The sequence below is a fragment of the Gymnodraco acuticeps genome, unplaced genomic scaffold (assembly GCF_902827175.1).
Source record: "Gymnodraco acuticeps unplaced genomic scaffold, fGymAcu1.1, whole genome shotgun sequence".
Classification (NCBI taxonomy): Eukaryota; Metazoa; Chordata; class Actinopteri; order Perciformes; family Bathydraconidae; genus Gymnodraco; species Gymnodraco acuticeps.
In genome coordinates this window covers 1,012,050-1,034,144 of record NW_022991705.1, presented here as the reverse complement: position 1 = coordinate 1,034,144, position 22,095 = coordinate 1,012,050, and the positions used below count along the sequence as shown (strand labels likewise).

General features: G+C 42.7%; 1 protein-coding gene across 3 annotated transcripts in view; it reads left to right on the top strand.

Annotated features, from left to right (window-relative positions):
* The first annotated feature begins 6,250 nt into the window (after positions 1 to 6,250).
* ano1a (anoctamin 1, calcium activated chloride channel a) overlaps positions 6,251 to 22,095 on the top strand; it is a 98,596-nt gene continuing 82,751 nt past the window's right edge. For 2 of the 3 annotated variants that reach the window (XM_034198839.1, XM_034198838.1), the window contains exon 1: positions 8,555 to 8,973. In XM_034198839.1, the coding sequence (XP_034054730.1) occupies positions 8,931 to 8,973 (43 nt within the window). In that variant the 5' untranslated portion in view covers positions 8,555 to 8,930. Of the gene's footprint in view, positions 6,420 to 8,554; positions 8,974 to 22,095 lie in introns of those variants that run through there. The other variant, XM_034198840.1, reaches the window with a different exon arrangement.

The following is a 22,095-nucleotide window of genomic DNA, read 5'->3' as shown; positions in this document are numbered from 1 at the left end:
TCTCGGGCGGACGGCCCGGGGGCAAGGCAGAGTCCATGGAGCGGGTCTCGGGTGGACGGCCCGGGGGCAAGGCAGAGTCCATGGAGGGGGTCTCGGGCGGACGGCCCGGGGGAAAGGCAGAGTTTGAGGAGGGGGTCTCGGGCAGACGGCCCGGGGGCAAGGCAGAGTTTGAGGAGGAGGTCTCAGGCGGAGACGGGACCCTGGACGGAACATGGGCCGGCGTCAGTGGGACCCCCGACGGAGCAAGGGCTGGTGTTGGCAGGACCCTCGCACGTGTCGGCGGGACCCCCAACAGGACAGGATCTGGTGTTGGCAGGAAATCCGGCAGAACAGTAGTCGGCGGGGCCTCCAACGGCACAGGACATAGGGTTGGCAGGACCCCCCGGCAGAAGAGCAGTCGGCGGGACCCCCAACGGGACAGGACACAGGGTTGGCAGGACCCCCGGCAGAAGAGTAGTCGGCAGGACCCCCAACGGGACAGGACATAGGGTTGGCAGGACCCCCGGCAGGAGAGTAGTCGGCGGGACCTCCAACGGCACAGGACATGGAGTTGGCAGGACCCCCAGCGGAACCTCCAACGGCACTTGAGTAGGGACTTGAATAGGGACTTGAGTAGGGACTCGAGTAGGGACTGGAGAGGGGACTCGAAATGGAACTCGAGAGGGAACTCGAGAGGAGACTTGAGCGGGGACTCGAAAGGGAACTTGAGAGGTGGCTTGAGAGGGGACTCGAAAGGAGACTCGAGAGGGAACTCGAGAGGTGACTCGAGAGGGAACTTGAGCGGGGATTCGAGAGGGAACTTGAGAGGTGGCTTGAGAGGGGACTCGAGAAGAGACTCGAGAGGGGACCTGAGAGGGAACACGAGAGGAGACTTGAGACGGTCGGTTCGCCGACAGAACACGGGGGGCTGGAGTCGGCCGGAATGCCGACAAGACACGGGGAGCCATGGCGTCGGCCGGAGAGCCAACAGGAGACGAGGGGCTGGAGTCGGCCGGTACGCCAACAGGACACGGGAAGCTGGCGTCGGCCGGAGAGCCAGTACTGGAGCCGAAACCATGGCTACTGGAGCCGGAACCATGGCTGTTGGGCACGGAACAGAAGCCTGGACCCTGGCTGTGTAAGCCAGGTAATGGAGCACGGAAGCATGGCTGTGTGGGCCGGTACTGGTGCACGGATCCATGGCTTTGTGGGCCGGTTCTGGAGCCGGAACCATGGCTGCTGGGGCCAGAACTGAGGCTGGGACCATGGCTGCTGGGGCCAGGACTGAGGCCGGAACCATGGCTGCTGGGGCCGGAACCATGGCTGGTATTGGCCGGTTCTGGAGCCGGAAACATGGCTGTGTGGCTGATGGCAAAAACACAAAGGAAGCACAAGGAAGATATAATACAAAAAGCTGACGATGACTGACATGGAGATTGACGGGAAAAACAAACAATGAACCGACATCGAACACAGGAAGAGACAAGACTAAATACAGGGAGGGGGAATCACGAGACGAGAAACAGCCGGGCAGGGAAGGAGAAACACAAGGGCAACAGGTGAACACAATCAGACAATCAGACACACCAGGGAAACTAACGACAGGGAGGAAAACACAGGGAGAAGGACCAGACAAGAAACAAGGAGGAAAATATGACAGGGAGAACAGAAAAGCAAAATAACCCTATAATTGTGTGAGTGTATTGCCAGAGGGCACATTTACTACCCAATAGCATTGTGAGGCTGAACAAAAGGACCTTTTGACTATGTGAATGTAGTCTTTAAGGATAGCTTAAAGTAATGTTGTAAAATTAAAACCGTGGGCCTTTACAGGGTTAAATGTGAAGATTTGCTGCTTTTGTTTTATTATATATTTTTAATATTTAAAAACCAAAACCCACCGCCACTCGAACAGCTTCCTCTTGTCTGATACTTGCCTCAACAACAAGGCCGGGACCCCCCTGACCCTGGCTCTTAACCCCTCCTCAGACACTTGTGTTACATTGCGAGCAAATCTTGTTTAACTTGTGTTTTTTATTGCAAATAAAGGAGAGTATACATCATATTTTACGTTACTTAGTTCTCTGTGAATTAAATTTGTTATAATAGTCTTTTAAATCGTTGTTATTATTGTAAAATGACTACTTTGCCACAATGTATTCCTCTCTCTGTGTCTGTGTGTTCACACCAAAGCTCATCCCTGTGTGTAACCCCACTCTGATTCTGAAGAACCTGTCTGTGTTTCAGTGATACTCACTCTCTGCAGCGTCCTGCGTGGGCTAGGGTGTGGTGTGTAAAACTACACCCAGGGCTATGAAGGTGTTGCTATTAGTGAAAACACAATAGGTGGATTTAGCTCAGCCCATACCTGCAGCAGGGGGAGGCTTGGATTTCAGCCCCCCCCCACAGTGTCCACACTGTGGGGAAATGTTTTGCAAACAGCATTCCCTGCTCTTGATTCGTCACTGTTTGCGGCACGAAGCCAAACACACGGAAGCTGTTGTCTGAAGCTTCTTCTCTGTTGAACCACTCAGTGTCAGGTTTGGTTACTGAAATGCACTCTTTTTGTATTGAATCATGGATTGCCCAAGATGTATGGATAACTCTACATGTCCAATTTCTAAAAGCACACCTTCCCCCGACTCCCTCAGCTACATGCAGGAAATGAATATTTTGTATGAACATCTGACAGTAAGTTTGTGAGGAATTCCACACCAGACCCTGAACGCGGCTCTGGCTGAAGTTGTCTTTCATGCCTCAGCTGCAAACAGATCTTGTGGCTTCAGCACCTCTGTGTAAACTGCATGAGGACTTCTATCAGTTTCAACACTCCTAGTGCACCATAACTAACTAATAGCAGCAGAGAAGTGATGTTTTGTTCCAAAGAGGGTTGGTCCAGACTCAGCAGCTTCCTTTTTGTATCAGGAATCTTAGCCAGTCCTCTTGCCTGCTGTGCTTTGTTGTGCAGGCCCCATCTCTATGGATGATAAAGAGAAGAGAAGAACCACTATCATATTAAAAAGGGCTTTTGTTACATGACGGGATCAGAACATTAAAGCATCCGTGGCCCATAGGATCAATAACCGTCTTTTATAGCAGTGGTCAGATCTTTTAGTGAAGCTTTCACATGTGGTTTTGAAATATAGCATCTTCCAGCTGTCAATCAAATCTCAACATGCTATTTGATGGTGGCTTCACTTATTTGTTGCACAGTGTAATTTGTATTTGTTGAGTACTTTGTCTGCACTGTATGAGCTGATGTGGGGGCAAACAATGTTTCCCAATTGGGTATTAATAAAGCTTTCTGAACTAAAAAGTATAGCACTATCAGAATCAGTTGTAGACGTAGAAACAGTAGTGTATTAACAGCAGTAATAATAAAGATAAACATTGCTACTACCCCAACTACTGCTAATGCAAGTACTACTAATACTAATATTAATTACACATGCGCACCTCAGAAAAAAAAGGCAACCTCTTTGCTGATGATCATCAGAAAAACACAAAGTACAAACACATTTCTACTTTTATATTATTACTTGGTAAGATACCACCACGGCTCCTGGAAGACCCCCACACACAGGGGCGGACTGGGGGGAAAAAGTGGCCCGGGGATTAATTGACAGACAGGCCCACTTAATGCGCGGCATGTATCAGCCGGCCGGCGACGAAAGTATGTTACTTAACGAAAAACCCTATGCATTTTATGTTATTTTGGACCATTATTCATATAGTAATCACATTACCTGAGCCCTTGAGTTGTCTAGAGCAAAAATAGTTACGGCATATATTTAGTGATTTTAATGTTAACAGATTATTGATGCAATAACATTTTGACCCAATTTGCCTGACTTGACACATGGAATAAAACGTGGGCGTAGGAAGCATCCTCAATGTGGGTGAGACAATTTAACAGGGGGCGTGGGCAGGTGGTGGACCTCACCTCCTCTAGGGGGGTCCGGGGGCAAGCTCCTCCGGGAAGAGATTTTTTTAAATGTTGAAGTTAAATGCATCAATCTGGTCCATTTTGAGATCAAAATTAGGGACTAAATCTATGGCAGTCAGTGGGGGCTTGGACTGTGAGCCGTAGGGTCGCCGGTTCAAGTCCCCGACCAGACCTACATTTGGAGTGTGGACTTCTACTTGGAGAGGTCCCAGTTCACCTCCTGCCCTGCCGTGGTGCCCTTGAGCAAGGCGCCGGGCATCCCCCTTCCCCCCTCACTCCCATTGCTCCCCGGGCGCTGTACAATAGCTGCCCACTGCTCCGAGTACTAGACTCCTGGTACTAGGATGGGTTAAAAGCAGAGAACACATTTCACTGTGTGCTGTGTGCTCTGCATGTGTGACCATTAAAGAGGGTTTCATCCCTCCCAATTCTTCTTCTTTCTTCTTCTCTTATTCTTCTTCGCTGTCTTCTTATCTTCTTCTTCTTCAATTCTTCTTCTTCTCTTCTTTCTTCTATGCGTCTCTTCTTCTTCTCTTCTTCTTCTTCTTCTTCTTCTTCTTCTCTTCTCTTCTTCTTCTTCTTCTTCTTCTTCTTCTTCTCTTCTTCTTCTTCTTCACCTTCACCCATATAAACAGAACTGTAAACAGATTAACTTTTTCTTTCAACATTTATTTGAACAGCAAGTGGAGGCAAAAGTGACTGCACCCAAAACAATAAACCTGCTAGCTAACTAGCCTAAACTCAGTAACAGAATGTGGGCAACACGTTCTTCTCCACAGCCGCGCGACCTCTGAGTCAGACGTCACTTCCCCCTTTTCTATCCTACGGGTGCAGCCACTCCCCTGAACCCCGTTTCCTTGTGTCTTTATAATTTCAAATCTAGTCAAAAAGTTCTGCGAGGAGTGACCAAACTGATTCCAAGTCTGACAGATATTTGCCTACTTTTGAATACAGGAGACATACAGGTGACATGAGGGAGGTCTGTCAGCTTGCTCACAAAATGTATGCCATCACAGCCGAGCCTTCCACATATTAATATGCATGATTTAAGAGGAAAGTCCTTCAATTGATGGTGTTCTTTTGAAAAGAAGAAATGTCTTCACACTGAGTGCTATAACATAATGCAACAAGCTCAGGAGGATGAGGAGCCTCAGCTAACTCTTTAGAAAATAGATCAGATGTATTCTGCGCAACAAAGGATATGTTATTCAGTTATAAAACTGATTTGGGATTATAACTATAAGTATACTGGCGCATCATCTGTTGTATTGTTTGTTAGTGTTAGTTGGACTATCTAGTATCCTATACCAGACATTTCAATTATAAAATACAACTTTTTCCTCTCTAATACTTACAGAAGTATCCAAAAAGTATTATTATAATATAAATCATAAAATCCCCCATAAGCAATCTGAAACAGAATACCTGTTGTAATCCATCTGAGGGGTCCAGATCTCTGTTTCCAGACCAGCAGAGTCACTTTTATTCCCATGTTTAAATTCAGTATAAACTGTTGGGGTTACTTTTAAAATGTATCCCATTACAGTTACTAGTTACGTGTAAAATCATGTTATCAGTCACCTAATCTGAGTATCAAAACATAAAAGTAATGCAACCTGATTACTTTCCATTACTTTTGTATAACATCATTTTTCCAATGCAATGCCGATAAACAAGATTAATTAAATAAGTTAAAATTAAATATGTTATACTGAGATGTATTATTTAAGACAATGTAATCAGAGTATAAGGGAACATAAAAGTGTAAAAGTCCCACATTTTGTTCTCAGAAGACAGCAGCAGCCACACTTTGAATATGTATATGTGTAGGAACATGGAAACCAACAGCAGGAGGCCTTAATGTTGTTTGACTGCTTTAGTCAGACAGATTCTGCTCTGCCACATGCTAACACAAACAAACACACACACACACACACACACACATTCATTTCCCACTAATATCTCTGTCTGTTTTTAAAATGGCTTGTTTTGCTGTGACTTCAGACCACCACTCCTTCTCCCTCAGACTGTTCAGAGGAGGGGGGGGGGGTGAAAGCTCCTGGCAGTCTAATGCAAGTCCACACATGCCTGCATGGGAATGTCTGCCCAACCTGAGGAGACTTAAGGATTGTCAGGATGGGCGCATTAACATAAGAAATATACCTGCAGATATCTTAAATCCCACAATAAAACATGCGCATTTCCGGATCTTACAGGATCTTGTATGTTTAATGTCCACTTTGTTATCTTTTGGCTCCTGACCAATCAGCACTACCGTGTTTTTACTTACATCGTCACGTTGCATAACCCTCCAATGACTTCACGTTCTCCCGCAGCCTCACCGTGGGCGGAGAGACTTCACCTGAAGAGGCCAGAAACATTTCCTCCTCCGCCCTGTCTGCCCCCAGGTGAGTGGAGAGTGTTACCTGGCTGAAACCTGCACCTATCGCTCTGCTTTCCATCGGAACGGCTGCTCTTTAACTCTGGAGAAAAGGTGAATACCCATTTCATATTCTTCTCAAAGCACTCCTTTAAATGTACCCGACACCTGCGCTTGTTTTTACTTCTCCCTAGGAGATGATTTGGTGTGCCGTTTTGAACCTTAGTTTAAAAACAGAGAGGACTTTATTTGGGATTTCCCTTTACGCGCTTGCGTAAAGCCTCTTTGACGCGCTGTGTCCGGAGGTGCAGTGTGCACGAGGAGGTTTCCCCGTGTGTGTGACTGTGCCAAGCCGGGTCTACTCATCGCTTGATCTATGATGAATATTGCGTGGGAAAGGCTGTAGATATGATGTGGCCACTATGTTCCACAGCATGATTTAAATGCGCATTATTTATCATACACTCACTGCTGGTGTGAGTGGATGCGCTTTTCCTTTCCTGTAGCTACATCTAACAGAAGGAGCGCGTCCTCCAAGTGACAGCAGGCGGGCAGTACAAAGATAGGTATGCAGATAAAGGGACAGGAATCATGTAACATGTATATAGTGTCTGTTGCTATTGGGACATGTAACAGAACGTGAGAGACATTTAGGACATTTGTGTTCTCCATAGAAAACGAATAAACTATTAATCCCACAAGGGGATGTTCAGTCTTCACTCGTTTTTAGAGAACACCCCTGAAATACATACACATGTACAGGATTGATAAACACTCCCGAAATGCAACGCATGCATTAATAGAGGTATCAGAGTCAATGGGGTGCAGTTGAGGGTTTGGTACCTTGCTTAAGGATACATCGGAACTTTTTTTGTCCGTACGCGGACTCGAACCAGTGACCATCCGGTTCCATACGGACTGAGCAACTACCTACTGTTCAGCAGCTGTATTCATGAACTTGCTTCATATTGATGCTAGACTGCTGCTCAAAGTGGTTGAAGTCATGTTTTGAGAGCTCAGTGTGTTTCATTCTCGCGTTGCTGTGATTTGGTTTTACGAGAGACCACTACAGCGAGCGCTCGTGCGCTCTGACCACGTCGCGCCTCCTGGAGGACCCGAGCGCGAGTGGGCGGCACCAGCTGGTGCAGTGATGCTCAAGACCAATGCTGCTTTCAAACCCATAGGAAATAACCATACATTCACACGTTATATTTAAAGTAGCTGGAAGACTAGTTCCCCATCATTTTTGTTTTACATTCAGCCATTGATTAATTATTTACACATCCTTCAATGCATAAAAAATAAAATGGTTCAGATTTAGTAAGCAAAAAACAGTGGGTTCCTCGTGTGTGTTATCATCATTTTGAAGAGTGAAGATTGGGATTTTCAGAAATATTAATAACCAGTAATATTTGATACATCTACACAGGGCAGTCCCTGGCCAACTTGGGGCCCCAAGCGACATTGTGAGATGAACTCTCAAAACCAAAATGCACCAACAATAATGAACAAAAAAATCCAGAAAAGCGAGCAGTCAGGAATTGAGATACAAAGATATAATACTTTTTGGATTTTAAATGATTATTTTCAGTATAGTGTTACCTCGTTCAGATATGCATAGATATGTCGTTTTTGATAAACACATTTTTCTATTGAATACTTTGGCTAAAATAACTAAATTATTATTTCCTTTTTGGACCCCAACAACTAATGTCTGAATTAAAGAAGAATATGCACAATTAAAGTACTTTTAAAAGCGTTCCCATTTTATGATTGGATCTTGTTATCCAGGTCCCCCGAAAAGACCCTGAGGGATTTTCAAAGCTCTAATTGTGGTTAATTCTCTGCTGAATGGTAGTAGAGGCATTTAAAAAAAAAATCTAAACTCTCTTTTCTCTACCCCCACCACAACAGTCTCATTTATTAAATCAATCCGAAAAATAGAAGGAAAAAAAACGTGTCTTAGTCCAACTAAACCTAAAAGGTGAAGTCATGTCAAAGAATTGTCCCGACACTTACCGTGGCGTTTTATGCCAATGGTTAACATGACCTAGGAATATTGCCATCCTTATCGTTATAGAAGTAGCTTCCCTGCACAATTATTGTAGAAATATCCAGTTAAACAGTTTCAGTTTATCACCTGAAAACTGAAATCTCTGAGGAAAACCGCTGTTATCTGTTTTCCTATGGAACTTGAACGCACCACCATTCTAGACAGTTTTGGCACGATTTTCGCTCAGCTTCCCTGCGCGTTATCCCTCTGCTGAGTGAGGGGATAATACCATTTAGACAGAGAGCGTCCTCACACGAGGACAAGATGTTTTAGCATAGAAGTCTCACTGTGACAGATGATGATATTCAGGCAGGAATTATCCAGAGCTTTTGTAATATTCTTTTTTGTATATAAACTAAAATAAATAGATTAATCCAGTCGTTTCAATCGAAGGAGTTATTTATTTTCGGACAGATCACACAGGGAATTTGTGACGGTCTTTCCTAAAGAATGAATTAGTGGCTCTCGGGCAGCGTTTACATGCAACAGCGCAGAAAGCCCCGCAGCACACGGACGCACGGATAGATGCTGTAGACCGCGTTCACCGGGACTCAGAGCGCCTTTTAGAGCCGATGGAGCGACAGGATGATGGGGAGGATAGTGCCGAGGAGCCGGGTAAGAGCTTTACACCTTTGGCAAGAAACGCAGGAATATGATGGCCAATATTTGTGCAGTAGGGAGAACATAGAGTTGGTACTCTATTTTCCAATTGTCATGCATGTCCCTAAATTCCCTCTGGTCAGTTCAGAAGATAGCGCACGTGCACTGGGTCTATACAGCTGTTTGTATGGAGAGAGCAACATCACAGTGAGCCCATAAAAGGAGATTTTGACATTAAAATGCACATAAGTGCTACTTTTATTTATTATTTTCTCATCGGGCAGTCTCATTGAGATCACGGTCTGGGAGGGAGACCTGAAAGCAAGAAACTCTTACGTCAGCTGCAAAAACACAAACAATACAAATCATTACAAGGAATGAAAATAGTTTGATAAAAAAATACCCGCTACTAAAGTCTCCCATTAGATAACAAGACTCCAGTTCAGCTTGAAGTCTGTGTAAAAGGCACAGTCCCTGAAAACAGTTCTGCCAACGTGTGTGTACAGGTATACTTTCTAAGGTAAAGCATTGACTGTACATTTTAATGAGAGAACATGTGCGGTAGTTTGGAAGCTTTTTAAATGAAAATCACAAGATGGCTTTACTGCTGGGCTGTAAGGAGCTTCATTCTATTGTTACACCAAAAACAAAAATATGTAGTTTGTGATTTAAAATGATACACTACAATACAATGCAGGGTAACATGGCTATAGTTTGGATGGTAGTTTCACAGACGTCCTTCTATTTAACACAAGAAGTTTGATTTCTTCCATTACATGTTGTGGAATGTTGGACCAAAAACTGTTGTGGGTAGTGAGGATAGTTGGTGTGTATATCTTTTAAGATGAGTTTCAGCCATGTTTAAGTTAACAGTGATTACAACTACACATTGTGGATGCTTTTTGATTGTGTAAAGTCATTTCTAAGTCGAAATAAAACACAAGGTGTGAAATAAAATGTTGCTGATAATATGAGCAATATTATATATGTATAGTGCAGCTAAGTGGAATCACTGTCATGAACATGAACAGATCGGCAGAGGGATGCTCTTTTGGTCATTCTCAACATGTGTCCATATTTCCCAGCCATGCTCTCTCATGTGAGCTCAGTTGGTTTGACACACCTGTTTGATTCTCCACACATGCCTCAGAAGTTTTGTGGCTTTCTTCCAGAAGCAGGCAACATGTGCTGAATTGTTGGATAGTTGAATTATGTGGCACCCTCTTTCTTATGAAACAGAGCCATTGTGTAACACGTAAGTATTTGTGGTGGACAGGTACACATTGGGGTTGATAGATGCCAGTTCCCATCGCCCTGAGTAAACACTGTCAGCATGCCTTGTGATACTGTTAGATTGCTATTATATTCAATGTAAACCACTCCTGTGTAGCCAAGGCCAAGGCAGGTGAAACAAGGTTCAGCCGTTGAGTTTTTCTGCAGGTTTTCTGATTCCTGGATTTCCTAAAAGTGTTGGCATGATCCTCGCACCAGTTCTCAAGGTAACAGGCAAATGACTATTCCAGTGATTTGCATGGAGATCTTTTATTTTGCAGCATGTCTCTGTTCGGGCTTGGCTCTTATTATATTGCAGTTACTATTCTGCTAACTGAGGTCAAAGGTATTTCCTAACCTGTTGACCATGCTAACACACTGCTTTTTGATATCTAAGAGAACACAAATGGTAACATGATAACCTTGTGTGTGCAGATTTCAGAAACAGGGGGTTATCATAGTCATACATGTAGATTTACAGTGAAACATCTCATGTTGTGAAAGCAAATCCATTCCCACACTGGGTGCCGCTTGTCTAGGCTGTGTATCAAGACATTTGGCAGATTATATCAAGACTTGGGCAAGGTTGCGTTGCCATGGAGTACCTGAAACTAATAAAGCCGTTATAAATCTGATTGATATTATTTTAAGGAAACACATAATGAGGTTGCAGAGACTTGTCGGAACTTAATTGTGGCAATTAGAGGATTTCCTGTGGCAGTATCTACCAACAAACCAATAGCACAATTCAACAACAGCATCAAGGACTTTCTTCATGCAATGATAATTACATATAAAGAATACTGTTTAACCAGATAAAGAACACACATTTGGGGAAGTATTCTTGCCTGGATTCTGAGTGAGATATTCAGTATCAGTAGGCTGATTCTTGTCAACAACAAATAGCGTGTGCGTTCCATTTTCACTCTACAGCGAGAAGCTCATGGGGCTTTCCCGAACCTGTGTCGAGAGCTGGAGTTAAATGAAATCTCAGATTTGCCTTCTTAATAGTTTGTTTGGGTCCCTCACTTCCGTTTCGCTTCTCATGCCCTGATTGAGTGATTTCTTTGACATTTTGACAGTAGGGCGTGTCGCCGCTCATCGTCGGCCTGACGCCCACAGACGCCGATAATCAGCTTGGTGTGTCCGTGCCTTTAGGTAGGCCTGGCCTATAATAATAATAATATAATAATGCCCATTGCCAAGCATCGTTGTAGCATTTCCCTCCGAATAATGGTTGAAGACTTGACAAATGATATGAATTTATTGAAATCTCCAATATCAACGTAAGAGCTATAAAGACACAAAAATAACAAATACATTTAGGCTCCATCCGTATTAGAATCACTTTAGCATACTACCAAAAGTAAACTGTAAACAGACAGCAAAGCTACATATACAGCATATAAACGAATTAGCACAAAACCCACATGTTTATATTATAGTTAATACCAACTTTGTGCCTCTTCGGGGGGTGCTAAACTTAAACATAAACGTTATCCTTTACTTTCTCCGTGTTTATATGTAGTTTAATCTCCGCTCCTTTTCGCTGTCACGTTGTTTCCATAGCAACAACAACTTCCTGTCAACAGCGTACACTCGCCTTCAAAATAAAAGCATCTAAATAACACAGGAAGTTAACCTAAATTACATTTAAGACATATTTACAACTGCAACGAAAGTAACAAAAACAATGTAATATCCTTTTCAGTTTCACAGAACACAAATTGGGTTATTTACAATCGTTAGTTTGGTAACTCTTTTATTACACTAGGTAACAGCAACAATAGGTTGTAGCATTCAAACCTGCTCATGGACTTGCAGTGGTCCTCGCTTTTTATATGTCTCTCCAACGAGTTACGCAGGTGCTTCCAGTCTACATATCCATCCCTCGTAAATGCACCTTCAGCTCCTGGGCTGGGGAAATGTCTGCACATTTTACAGAAAAGCGCTGTATTCCACCCAGGGAAAATCTTCATACCACCTCAACCAGTTTTTACCGGAAATTAGTTCCGTTCAAAGGATAAAACACATACCACAGTAATTCAACTCGATATTTGTTCACTTGAATTTCACTTTGAATGCTTGGATATTCTCAATGGGTGAATACAAAAATGTATAATAATAATACAAAATAAAAAAAATTACACCGAAGCTTTCTCAGGGTGGGCCAATGAGTAAACTGGGTGGTGGCTATGCCACTGCATCAAGTTCACTTCAGGTATTTAAATTTGCCCAAACAAAACAAGCCTGTTCTATCCTCTCACGTTTACAGCGAGCTTCGCCTGAGGCCCTGTCCTGTCTGTGCCAGTTCTACATAACACCATGGAGCTCAATGATCCATTTAAGTGTCATTGTTGAGCTATAGTTGCCTTCATTTCATGTACACTTTCTAACTTCCCCTTCATCGGAAAGTTGGACGCAACAAGTCCTCTTACCTATGGACATGACTTTACTTTGTATAGCCAAGCCTCCACGAAAAATATCTCGCTAAGAGGTTCTGTGGCAGTCTAACAGCTCCTTGCTTGTGATTGAGCTTCTGTGGTAGGGCACTCATTATGTACACCACCACTAAAGCTGGTTGTCAGGAAGACAGAAAGACTCATTTAAGTGTTTATAGGAACATCTTTCCCACTGGTTCCTACTGAAGCCATTATAGGCTGCAAATCATGTATATTCAGTCAGAAACAGGACTCAAGTTACTGGTTAAGTCTGAATGAAACTGTTGGCTGCATAACACTTCCACTAAGCATATAAACAATATCATTGTGGAGGCAATATTAAAATATATATATAGCAATAGCAACAATTCATAGTCTTATTAGGGTGATAGTCATCCCGTGAGGGATCTCATCTTACAAGAATAATGACTCTACTATCCAATGTTGGCAGTAAACAACTGCAGTTCAGAGGAAATTGGGCGTATTAACTTGGCATTTACCCTGTCAACAGATGGTAATGCTGGTGTCCCTATACTGTAGAGTCCAATGTATTAGCTCACCCTTCAATCTTTTTACCTTCTTGTCTCTTTATTGAATGTTATCTCTTGGAAGCATTTCTATAATGTCTTCAGAAAGTTGCAGTGCGAATCCTGATTAGCCAACAAAACGTATTGGTTCGTTTTTGGAAATATGGACATTTCAAAATAACTATGAGTTGGGATTGCTTATGTAAGGAAGTCACATAACAAGTAAGTCAATGTTGGTTTCAAATAATGATGGAAGCCTTTTTTGACCAAACCCAAGACTCTTGCCATTACCGGATTTCGGTGCTCTTTATACTCACATGTCCTGGCCCGTGATAACATCACCTAATTGATTATGTGGGTTGTTAATTATTGTGCTTTACTATTGTAGGTATAAATAAGAACAACGTAGGAAAACAGCCTGTAATATTAACCAATCATTGCTCAATGATAGTTATGTCCCTATCATCAGTAGAAACAGGCGTGTGTTAACCGACTTGGCAATAAACCTGTTCCTGATTCTGATTCTTATGATGATAGTGACAATAACAAATGCACAATCCAAACAACATGCTGCTGTATTACATAATTAACAAATGTAGACCTAATTTGTCTGACTTCCTTTAAATATTTTTTAAAACATACCTCTTTATAGCCACCAACACGTGAGGCTGTCTAGTGCAGCTTTATAGAACCACACAGCACTGGTGGCATGGTTTGCAGTCCATTAGCTTCAAACCACTTCTTCTTCAACGTTTCCCAGGTTTTCTCCAGACTGAGATTCTTCAACAGATTACCACTCAAACTCTTCCACACTGACATGAAGAGCTGCTTTAAAGGACCACAGTGATGGTTTGTTTGAGCTCATTAACTATATTGTTTATACTTTACGGTCTCAGGCTAGAAAATGACATTCTTCACTTCTAAAAGGGGAAATTAATAATCTTTTTTCTCAAAGCAAGGTTACATCTGTGAGTTGGATGTAGAAGTGTCAGAATCAATATAGATGTTTTTATTTTAAAGTAAATTCAGATTGAACATAGTAAAAAAATGTAAATTATAGTGTCCGCCCAAAAAGAACAAATTACTTATAGTGAAAACCACCCTTGAATGATGGGATGGTAGACTAAAAGCTTTAGGAATCCAAACTATAACATATAATAGAGAACTGCAGTGACGCGTCCTAAAACCCGGAAGTAAACTTCTTCCGGTTCCTTCGTCAAAAACCAATGCAATTTCTCCATAGGATTTTGGGAAATAGCTGGAAATAAGGTCTGTGGTTGACACACATTTAAGAGACGGATCACGTTTTGTTCAGCCGGATAATCTCCACATGTCTACCCTACTTTTATAATTTTTGAATCATAAATCTAGTCGCCAGAAGCAAAATGCTAACTTTATGCTATAAACTAACTACAAGCTAGTACAGCAGAAGGGTCGCACGACTTCAATGTCACGCCAACTTAAGATCGTTTCAACTGGCTTGCACTGAAACTGCACTTTGAACACTTTAAATATATTATTAACATGCTACACTGTATACCCCGGTTATCTAGGGCCTTTTTGTTTTGTTTAATGTATACATGTCACACTGTGGGAAACGATATTTCTGGATGTACAACACATGTAGAATTTTTGACAATAAAGCTGACTTTGACTTCCGCGTGCTTGCATATTTTAACAAAGCTTTTTTTAGCCACACTGAATTTAACTAGAAGTCATGGCTGTCAATTACCAGTCTGATATCGTTTTACAAAGATGACAAGAAGTGTAGATAGAGGAGAGAACCACTACAAGTCAGGACACGTACAACAGTGCAGCCTAGATGAAGGTGTGCTTACCGGTGTTGTCAGGGCTAGCATGAGGGACAAGGTTTATAGTGTCGGTGAATAGTGATAGCAAGAGTACCGTTAACCTAGAGTTAATTTATTCACATTAGTGACATTAATTCCCATCAACAAATCCATTTTATGTGTCACATGAAATCTTTATTACAAATATTACACACCAGAAAACACAGAAATATCCATGAAATAAACATACAGTAGGCTGTAAACAATTAAAGGGATAATTGGGAAGGCATTACAAATGTAAATATATTTTAAATAATAAAACAATCCCACCACCACAGGTATCTACAGGAGAAGAGGGAATTCTCTCCACAAAATGTGAATGCCCACGTGGAGAATGGAAATGCAGTCATGCGGCTGCATTAGCCATCTTTGCCATCCACAATTTCAGCTGCACTGACACCCCCGGTCAGTGGAAGAAGTCAAAGGCAGCTAAACGTACGCATTCAGTGGAGGAGCTATTTCCTCCAACCAATAACTCATTCAACCCGCTGACAAGAGAGCCCACCTCCGAAGATCGTGACTGGCTGAGGAACAGACTCGGGGGCAGGTTCTCAGGAATTTCTTGGCTTCTCTCCCCCGAGCCAGAAGAGGAACACTACAGCTTGGAAACACTTACTGTTCCTGAAATTCTCAAATCTGTTGGGCATCAGGGACCTGAGGCAATTGTGGCAAGCATGGCATTGTCTGAGGAGCAACAGAGGGCAATTCAGGTGGCTACCACTGGTCAGCGAACCAACCCAAACTGGCATTTGTTCAGGAAAGGAAGGTTGACTGCCAGCAACTTTGGAGCTGTCCTGAGGTCAAAGCGTGTGACTGCTTCCCTTACGGCCCCTACACACGGCGGCGTGCGTTGTCGCTTGCCAGCGGGGGGGGCTGAAACTCGACCAACAACCAATCACATGAATCTCCCGCACCAGACACACAAGCACGCGGTTTGATTGGCTAGAGCTTGTACTGGCATATGATTCGATTGGCTGACGCCTCCGTCGAGGCGTCAAAAGTAGAACATTGCTCTACTTTTGCAGCGAGCACCACGAGAGAAGCTACGCTTTGCTCCCACAATGCAGTGCGGCGAATCGTGACGTCACCCCATTCAAAGTAAATAGGCAGAAGCGTTGAAGCGGCAACGCACGCCGCCGTATGTAGGGCCCGTTATTGCCAGGGTGCTAGGGAAACAACAGGCCCTTGATGGTGTTTTGTCTGTACAGTGGGGGACTATGAATGAATGTGAGGGCGTCAGGGCATTCACCACTGCAACCCAGATGCAGGTCCATGAGTCAGATTTGTGGCTCTCCCAATCAGGATTGTTGGGGGTTATCTCCATATGGTCTGGAGGTAAAGTGTCCCTGGGAAAGCCAGGGAAATGACAATTAGTGAAGCATTGCAAACCAAGGGCTTCTGTGTCAGTAAGGAGGGAGAAACATTCAGCCTGCGTGAGGAACATCCTTACTGGCACCAAGTGCAAGGTCAGCTTCACCTCACTGCAAGAAAGAAGAAGAAATGAAAAAATTGTGAATCGTTTTTAATTTACATTTACTCGCCTTTGCAATGTTGTGGTTGTTAGAGTGTTAGGCTTCCTGTCAGCTCGTCTGTTGGGAAGATATAAAATATTAGTTTCATGGAAGTCACACCGTCACATATAAGAGCATTAAGACATACAGTACATAGGCTAAAACAAAACATCTAAAGATATAACCTTGCACTTTGATAAGTCTCGTGAACATTTTCACTATTTTGACATTTTTATAGATGAAAATTGAACTAAAGAAATAAATGGTAGATTAATCCATATTGAAAATAGGTGTCAGCTGCTACACTAATTATAATAGTTATATTTCTTAATTAATTAAGATAAGATATTACTGTATTGATCCCAATTTGGGAAATGTTTGTTGCAGCAGCATAACAAGAAAAACTAAATATAAGTTATTATATATACAAAAGTATGTGAGGGATGGAATATTAAATTGAATATAAATGTAAAATGTACATGTGATTTTACGTCCAAGAGAAGCTATGGAGCAGAGAGTTCTCTGCCAGCCAGAGGTGATTTGTTATTAGTTCAATATGTCAAACTGATTTCCCTGACTACAATCTTTAGTTACGTGGTGAAACGTTATGCTGCTTGTACTAATTAGACTTATCATATAAGCCACACAGGTTTTAATAGGATGTATTCATTATCTTTACTTATGTTGCGGTCTTTTCAGCAGCGCCATCTCTAAAACGGCGATACAGTCACTACCCATCATTTACATTTCACCGTGACATGGACAAAAATGTAACGTCAGCTTACCAGACTCTCCTTTGGAAAACATTTAGTTACTTTTTTAGTTACTCCACCTCCTCACCTGCTGCGACCTCGGTGGGAGGAGGACAGAGCTCTTTTAGAATATTCCGAACCGTTTTGGGGCCAAGCACATTGGCTGTTATCATCTCAGCCTTTGTTCTTCCACATTGCATTTTGTGTTCGAATCACTAAACATGGCACTTGCCAGTTTATTACTGCAGTCCATGCTGTTGTAACTCAAACCATGCTTAACTGTGTGATACACTGATGGTACCTCACATGCAGCAACTTTGTCTTGTTCTGCAGTTGAACTGCCGAAGAATTTAGTTATATTTGATGCACCTTTATTTTGTGTTGCTCGCTTGTGCATTTCTGTGCCAGCATGAAAACTCACTCCGACACAAGGTGCAGAAGACCCGAGACAGATCTCCACTCACGGGCTTTACCCAACTGTGTTTTTCTTCCCACTGTTTGTTGTAAGACACAAGTCTTTTCTTTTTAGAAGGGCCAGGGCCCAGAACCACATCCTCTCTCTCTTCTCCTCTTTCATTATCACCTCCTCCACCGGCAGCGCTCATTTTCTCACACAACTGAACAGGCTGACATGCCACACAAACAATGATGCCGCGCCCGCCGCCCGCGGCCCACCGGAGAACAAAATCTCACACACACACACACACACACACACACACACACACACACACACACACACACACACACACACACACACACACACACACACACACACACACACACACACACACACACACACACACACACACACACACACACACACACACACACACACACACACACACACACACACACACACACACACACACACACACACACACACGTGCGAGCATTGTGCCTGCCCTGTCAACTGAGCGGTCCTAGCGCCCTTCACATACAGCACACAAACACACAGGCACGCAGCCAGACACACTGAATTGCGCGCAAACAGAAACATATTTTTTATTTTTCCCTTTACACGGGAGTCCGGGACAAACAAAGTCCCGTACGGGACACGTCCTTTTTGCCTCAAATACGGGGCGTCCCGGCTAATACGGGTCGGTTGGCAACCCTACCTGTGGCTGCAACCCGGAGCAAAGCAACAAACCATTGCGTAGCTAACTAGTAGCGCTAGCTTTAGCTAACGTTAGCTAACGAAACGAACTGCCGAGTAAAATTGGAAAACAATGGTAATTAAATATTCTATAATTTGTAAAACTACGGTGTTAAAAACGACAATTTCAAAAATACAGATTCTAATGGTCAGATATAGATATACAGATACTAAAGATAGGCAGGTACATGCTTTCAAGCAGAACACAGGGGAAAACAAACTTAGCGGGAGTGTTTATGTGTTGTATAACGGCCTCGACAATTTCTGTAGTCCTATTCAGCCACTCGGTAACAACTAGAGATGTCCCGATCCCGATCTCCGGATCGGATCGGCCCCCGATACTGGGTTTTAAGGTGGATCGGGATCGGCAGATCCAATTAAATGTCATGGCCGATCCATAGTTAATATTTCCCATGATTCCATTGTTACGTTGTTACGTTGTTTGTCGTTGTTGTTCTAGCATCAGCCGCCATTATCGAGTTGGAAAAGTGGAACGGACACATATCGTTAGCTAGTTAAAATGTCTGCAGTTTGGCATCATTTTAAAATAACTACAAGTGAGTCGCCGACTGCGACATGCAAAGTCTGTGGTGTGAAAGTCTCATGAGGTGGTGCTAACAGGGTCTCCTACAACACCACAAACCTAATAAAACATCTTAAAAAGCACCACCCCGACGAACACGCCGCCTACTGTAAAGCGACAGCGTCTGCGACTGATGGACTCCATCAACAAACACTGTGGGACAGCTTGAAACGAAAGGCTTTACTTCCTCGAGACTCCGAGAGATTTCGCAAGATTACTGAGCTGATTGTGGAGTGCATAGCAGGGGACGACCAGCCAATTTAACTTGTGGAAAACTCCGGTTTTTGTCGTCTAATAAATTATTTGGGTGCCTGTCTATTTCTTAATGTATACGAAATTAAATGCTGTTTGCCAACACAAAAAGTGATATCGGAAATCGGTATCGGAAAACCGGTATCGGGAAATATCGGGATCGGATCGGAACCTATATGAAAATATCGGAATCGGATCGGAAGCTAAAAAATGAGATCGGGACATCCCTAGTAACAACCATCGTTTTTTCAGACACGTAAACTCTTCAAAAATCACCAGTGGGGTCACTGCTGATGTATTTAATGTCGTAGAACAAAACGTGATTTATCTCTTAAATTTGTGTCAACCACAGACCTTATTTCCAGCTATTTTCCAAAACCTTATGGAGAAAATGCATTGCTTTTTGACGAAGGAACCGGAAGTGCTAAAAATGCTAACTTACTTCCGGGTTTTAGGAAGCGTCACTGCAGTTCTCTATAAGTACCCTGCATCAAGATTGATGCAAAACAAGTGAAGTTTGACCTTTTTAGAGAGTTTTAGAAGAAAAAAACACTTCTGGGGTCATTTGGGTGCATTTTCCAGATCTCTAGCCCCCCTCACTCGATTTTGATGATTGACATATCTTTTTGACCATTAAAGCCAATAGAATCGAGGGGAAGTTCCTAAAATCCATCTAAACATTACCCATTGGTGAATGAGTGCTGCGCAGCCAGAATGCCAAGGAACCGGAAGTTGCGATACACTCTGGTGGCTATCATTAGCAGCTAATTAATTTTTACATACAAATTGAGTTATGGATTATCAATAATTTGGTGACAGACACATTGGATTAACCCTCAGCAGCGTTTTTATCGTTTTAATGCCATTGAACACGACTTTTGATCAGAATAACAGCTAAGGTGAGACGATCTCCCGTGTTTGCTCCGTAATGCTACGTGTTGTGATGTATGTGTTTGCTTCCCCTGTCGCGAGTTCTGATCGCTCAGTGATGACACCAATACCTATATAATCTGTGGAATCTCAGCTTTAATCGGGTATCTTGTATGTGCAGCTACGATAAGGAATAAGGGTACTTTTACCTTGAGTTCTGTGCCAAGTGCGTTAGCATTTTCACTCAGGGGTCATTTAGACGCTTCTTATGAGACTTGTGTTTTGTTTCGGTAAAAATGGTTCGTACTGTCAGTTAGCTGAGTTTCTTCCCGTTAATCTGATATGACGGTAATGATGGTAATAGGTTTTTAAATATTAAGAAGCCCTGAGACACAGTTTTGTGAGAAAAAACCCTGCAGGTTAAGGCTGCACCCTGTTGCATTAGACAGACTTTTACCATCAGACAGTCAGTGGTTTTAGTTCATTTAATAACAAGGAAATCTCTCTGATGGATTATCTGCAGTAACTTTTGAACGGCTGCAAGTTGATTCAAATTATTAATGAAATGAAATCTTAACTCAATGTATTTAACATCTGGGATGCTAAAAACCAAGTGATCCCAAGTTGGTTTTGGTTTCTCCGCCTCCATATTGATTGTTTTGCTTCAGTCTCACAGCTCTCTTCAGTGTTGTTTCCAGCAGCAGCTGTTCAGGAAATAAACTGTGATATACACTTTGCAGTACACTATCTGCTTGGCACAAACTTCAGTTATGCAAAGTTAGCATCTAGCTAGTGAACACAGTGGAGCATTTAGCAGCTAAAGAGCCAGATATTACAGGAGTTGTTGGAAACCAAAACAGAGCTTGGAGAGTTTTAACATATGTTCATCGCAAAAATAACCACAAATAAACAGAGAAGTTGACTTATTCAAAATGTACTTAATTTGTAGTTTGTTATTGTCAAAGGGCAATGCACCAGAATAGTCTCTTTGCTCAGCCTTGTTTGAGGCGCAGATGTTTGTAGTTCTCTGATGGCCCCTTGCAGAACTGATAGTTCATTTTTCATTCTGACAAAATCATAAGGGTGGTGAAATGTATCAGTGGAATGATGGTACAGCATTTTACAGTCATATGTTCTACCAACAATGAACAGTCACTGAAGACCGAAATGTACGCAAACCATTCACTGTTGTCTTATGAACCCCCCCTCTTCTGGTCTTGACGGATGATAAAGTGTCCCCAAAGAGGTTTCTACCGAAGTGGGCAATTGCCGAGTTGGCAATTTCCTCAAGGAGTTGTGTTTCTGTTAAACCTAACCGACGATAGGTTGGGACGTGTCACGTGTGCCGCAGACGATAGGTTGGGATGTGTCACGTGTGCTGGATGACGTTATAGGAGCGAAAATTCTGGATCTGCTCCCCCCCTTTTTTTTTTTTTGTTAGATGTGGGTACGGAGGAAAAGAGAGAGAGTTTTGTTTTGTTTTTGTTTTGTTCATCAAAAAGTGCATTTTGCATGATAGGTCCCCTTTAACTTGTGTTTACAGTACCCAGAGAGGACGCCTTCCGAGTGTCATCTTGTTAAACGTCTGAGAACTGAGAATATCTAATATTACTAATCTCTCTAAACATTGAACACATCAGCATCGAGTTGTGTTTAGCAGTGTAACAAGCAGTTATCCAGTGATATTGATACTATATGAACACCCAGGAGAGGTGCATTCAATTGTTTTCTTCATGATGGTTCCTCCCGAGCTTTTTATTAATTAAAAGTATCCATCACGGTTGATGGGAATGTCATGATTACAGACTGTGGCCTGGTGTAAGAGAAGGTATAAATATATATGAGTGCTTTAGCCTACAGCAGTCTGTGACTAATAACCTTCATCTTGAGAGCTTCATTACACACAGAGGAAGGTGACCATGTTGA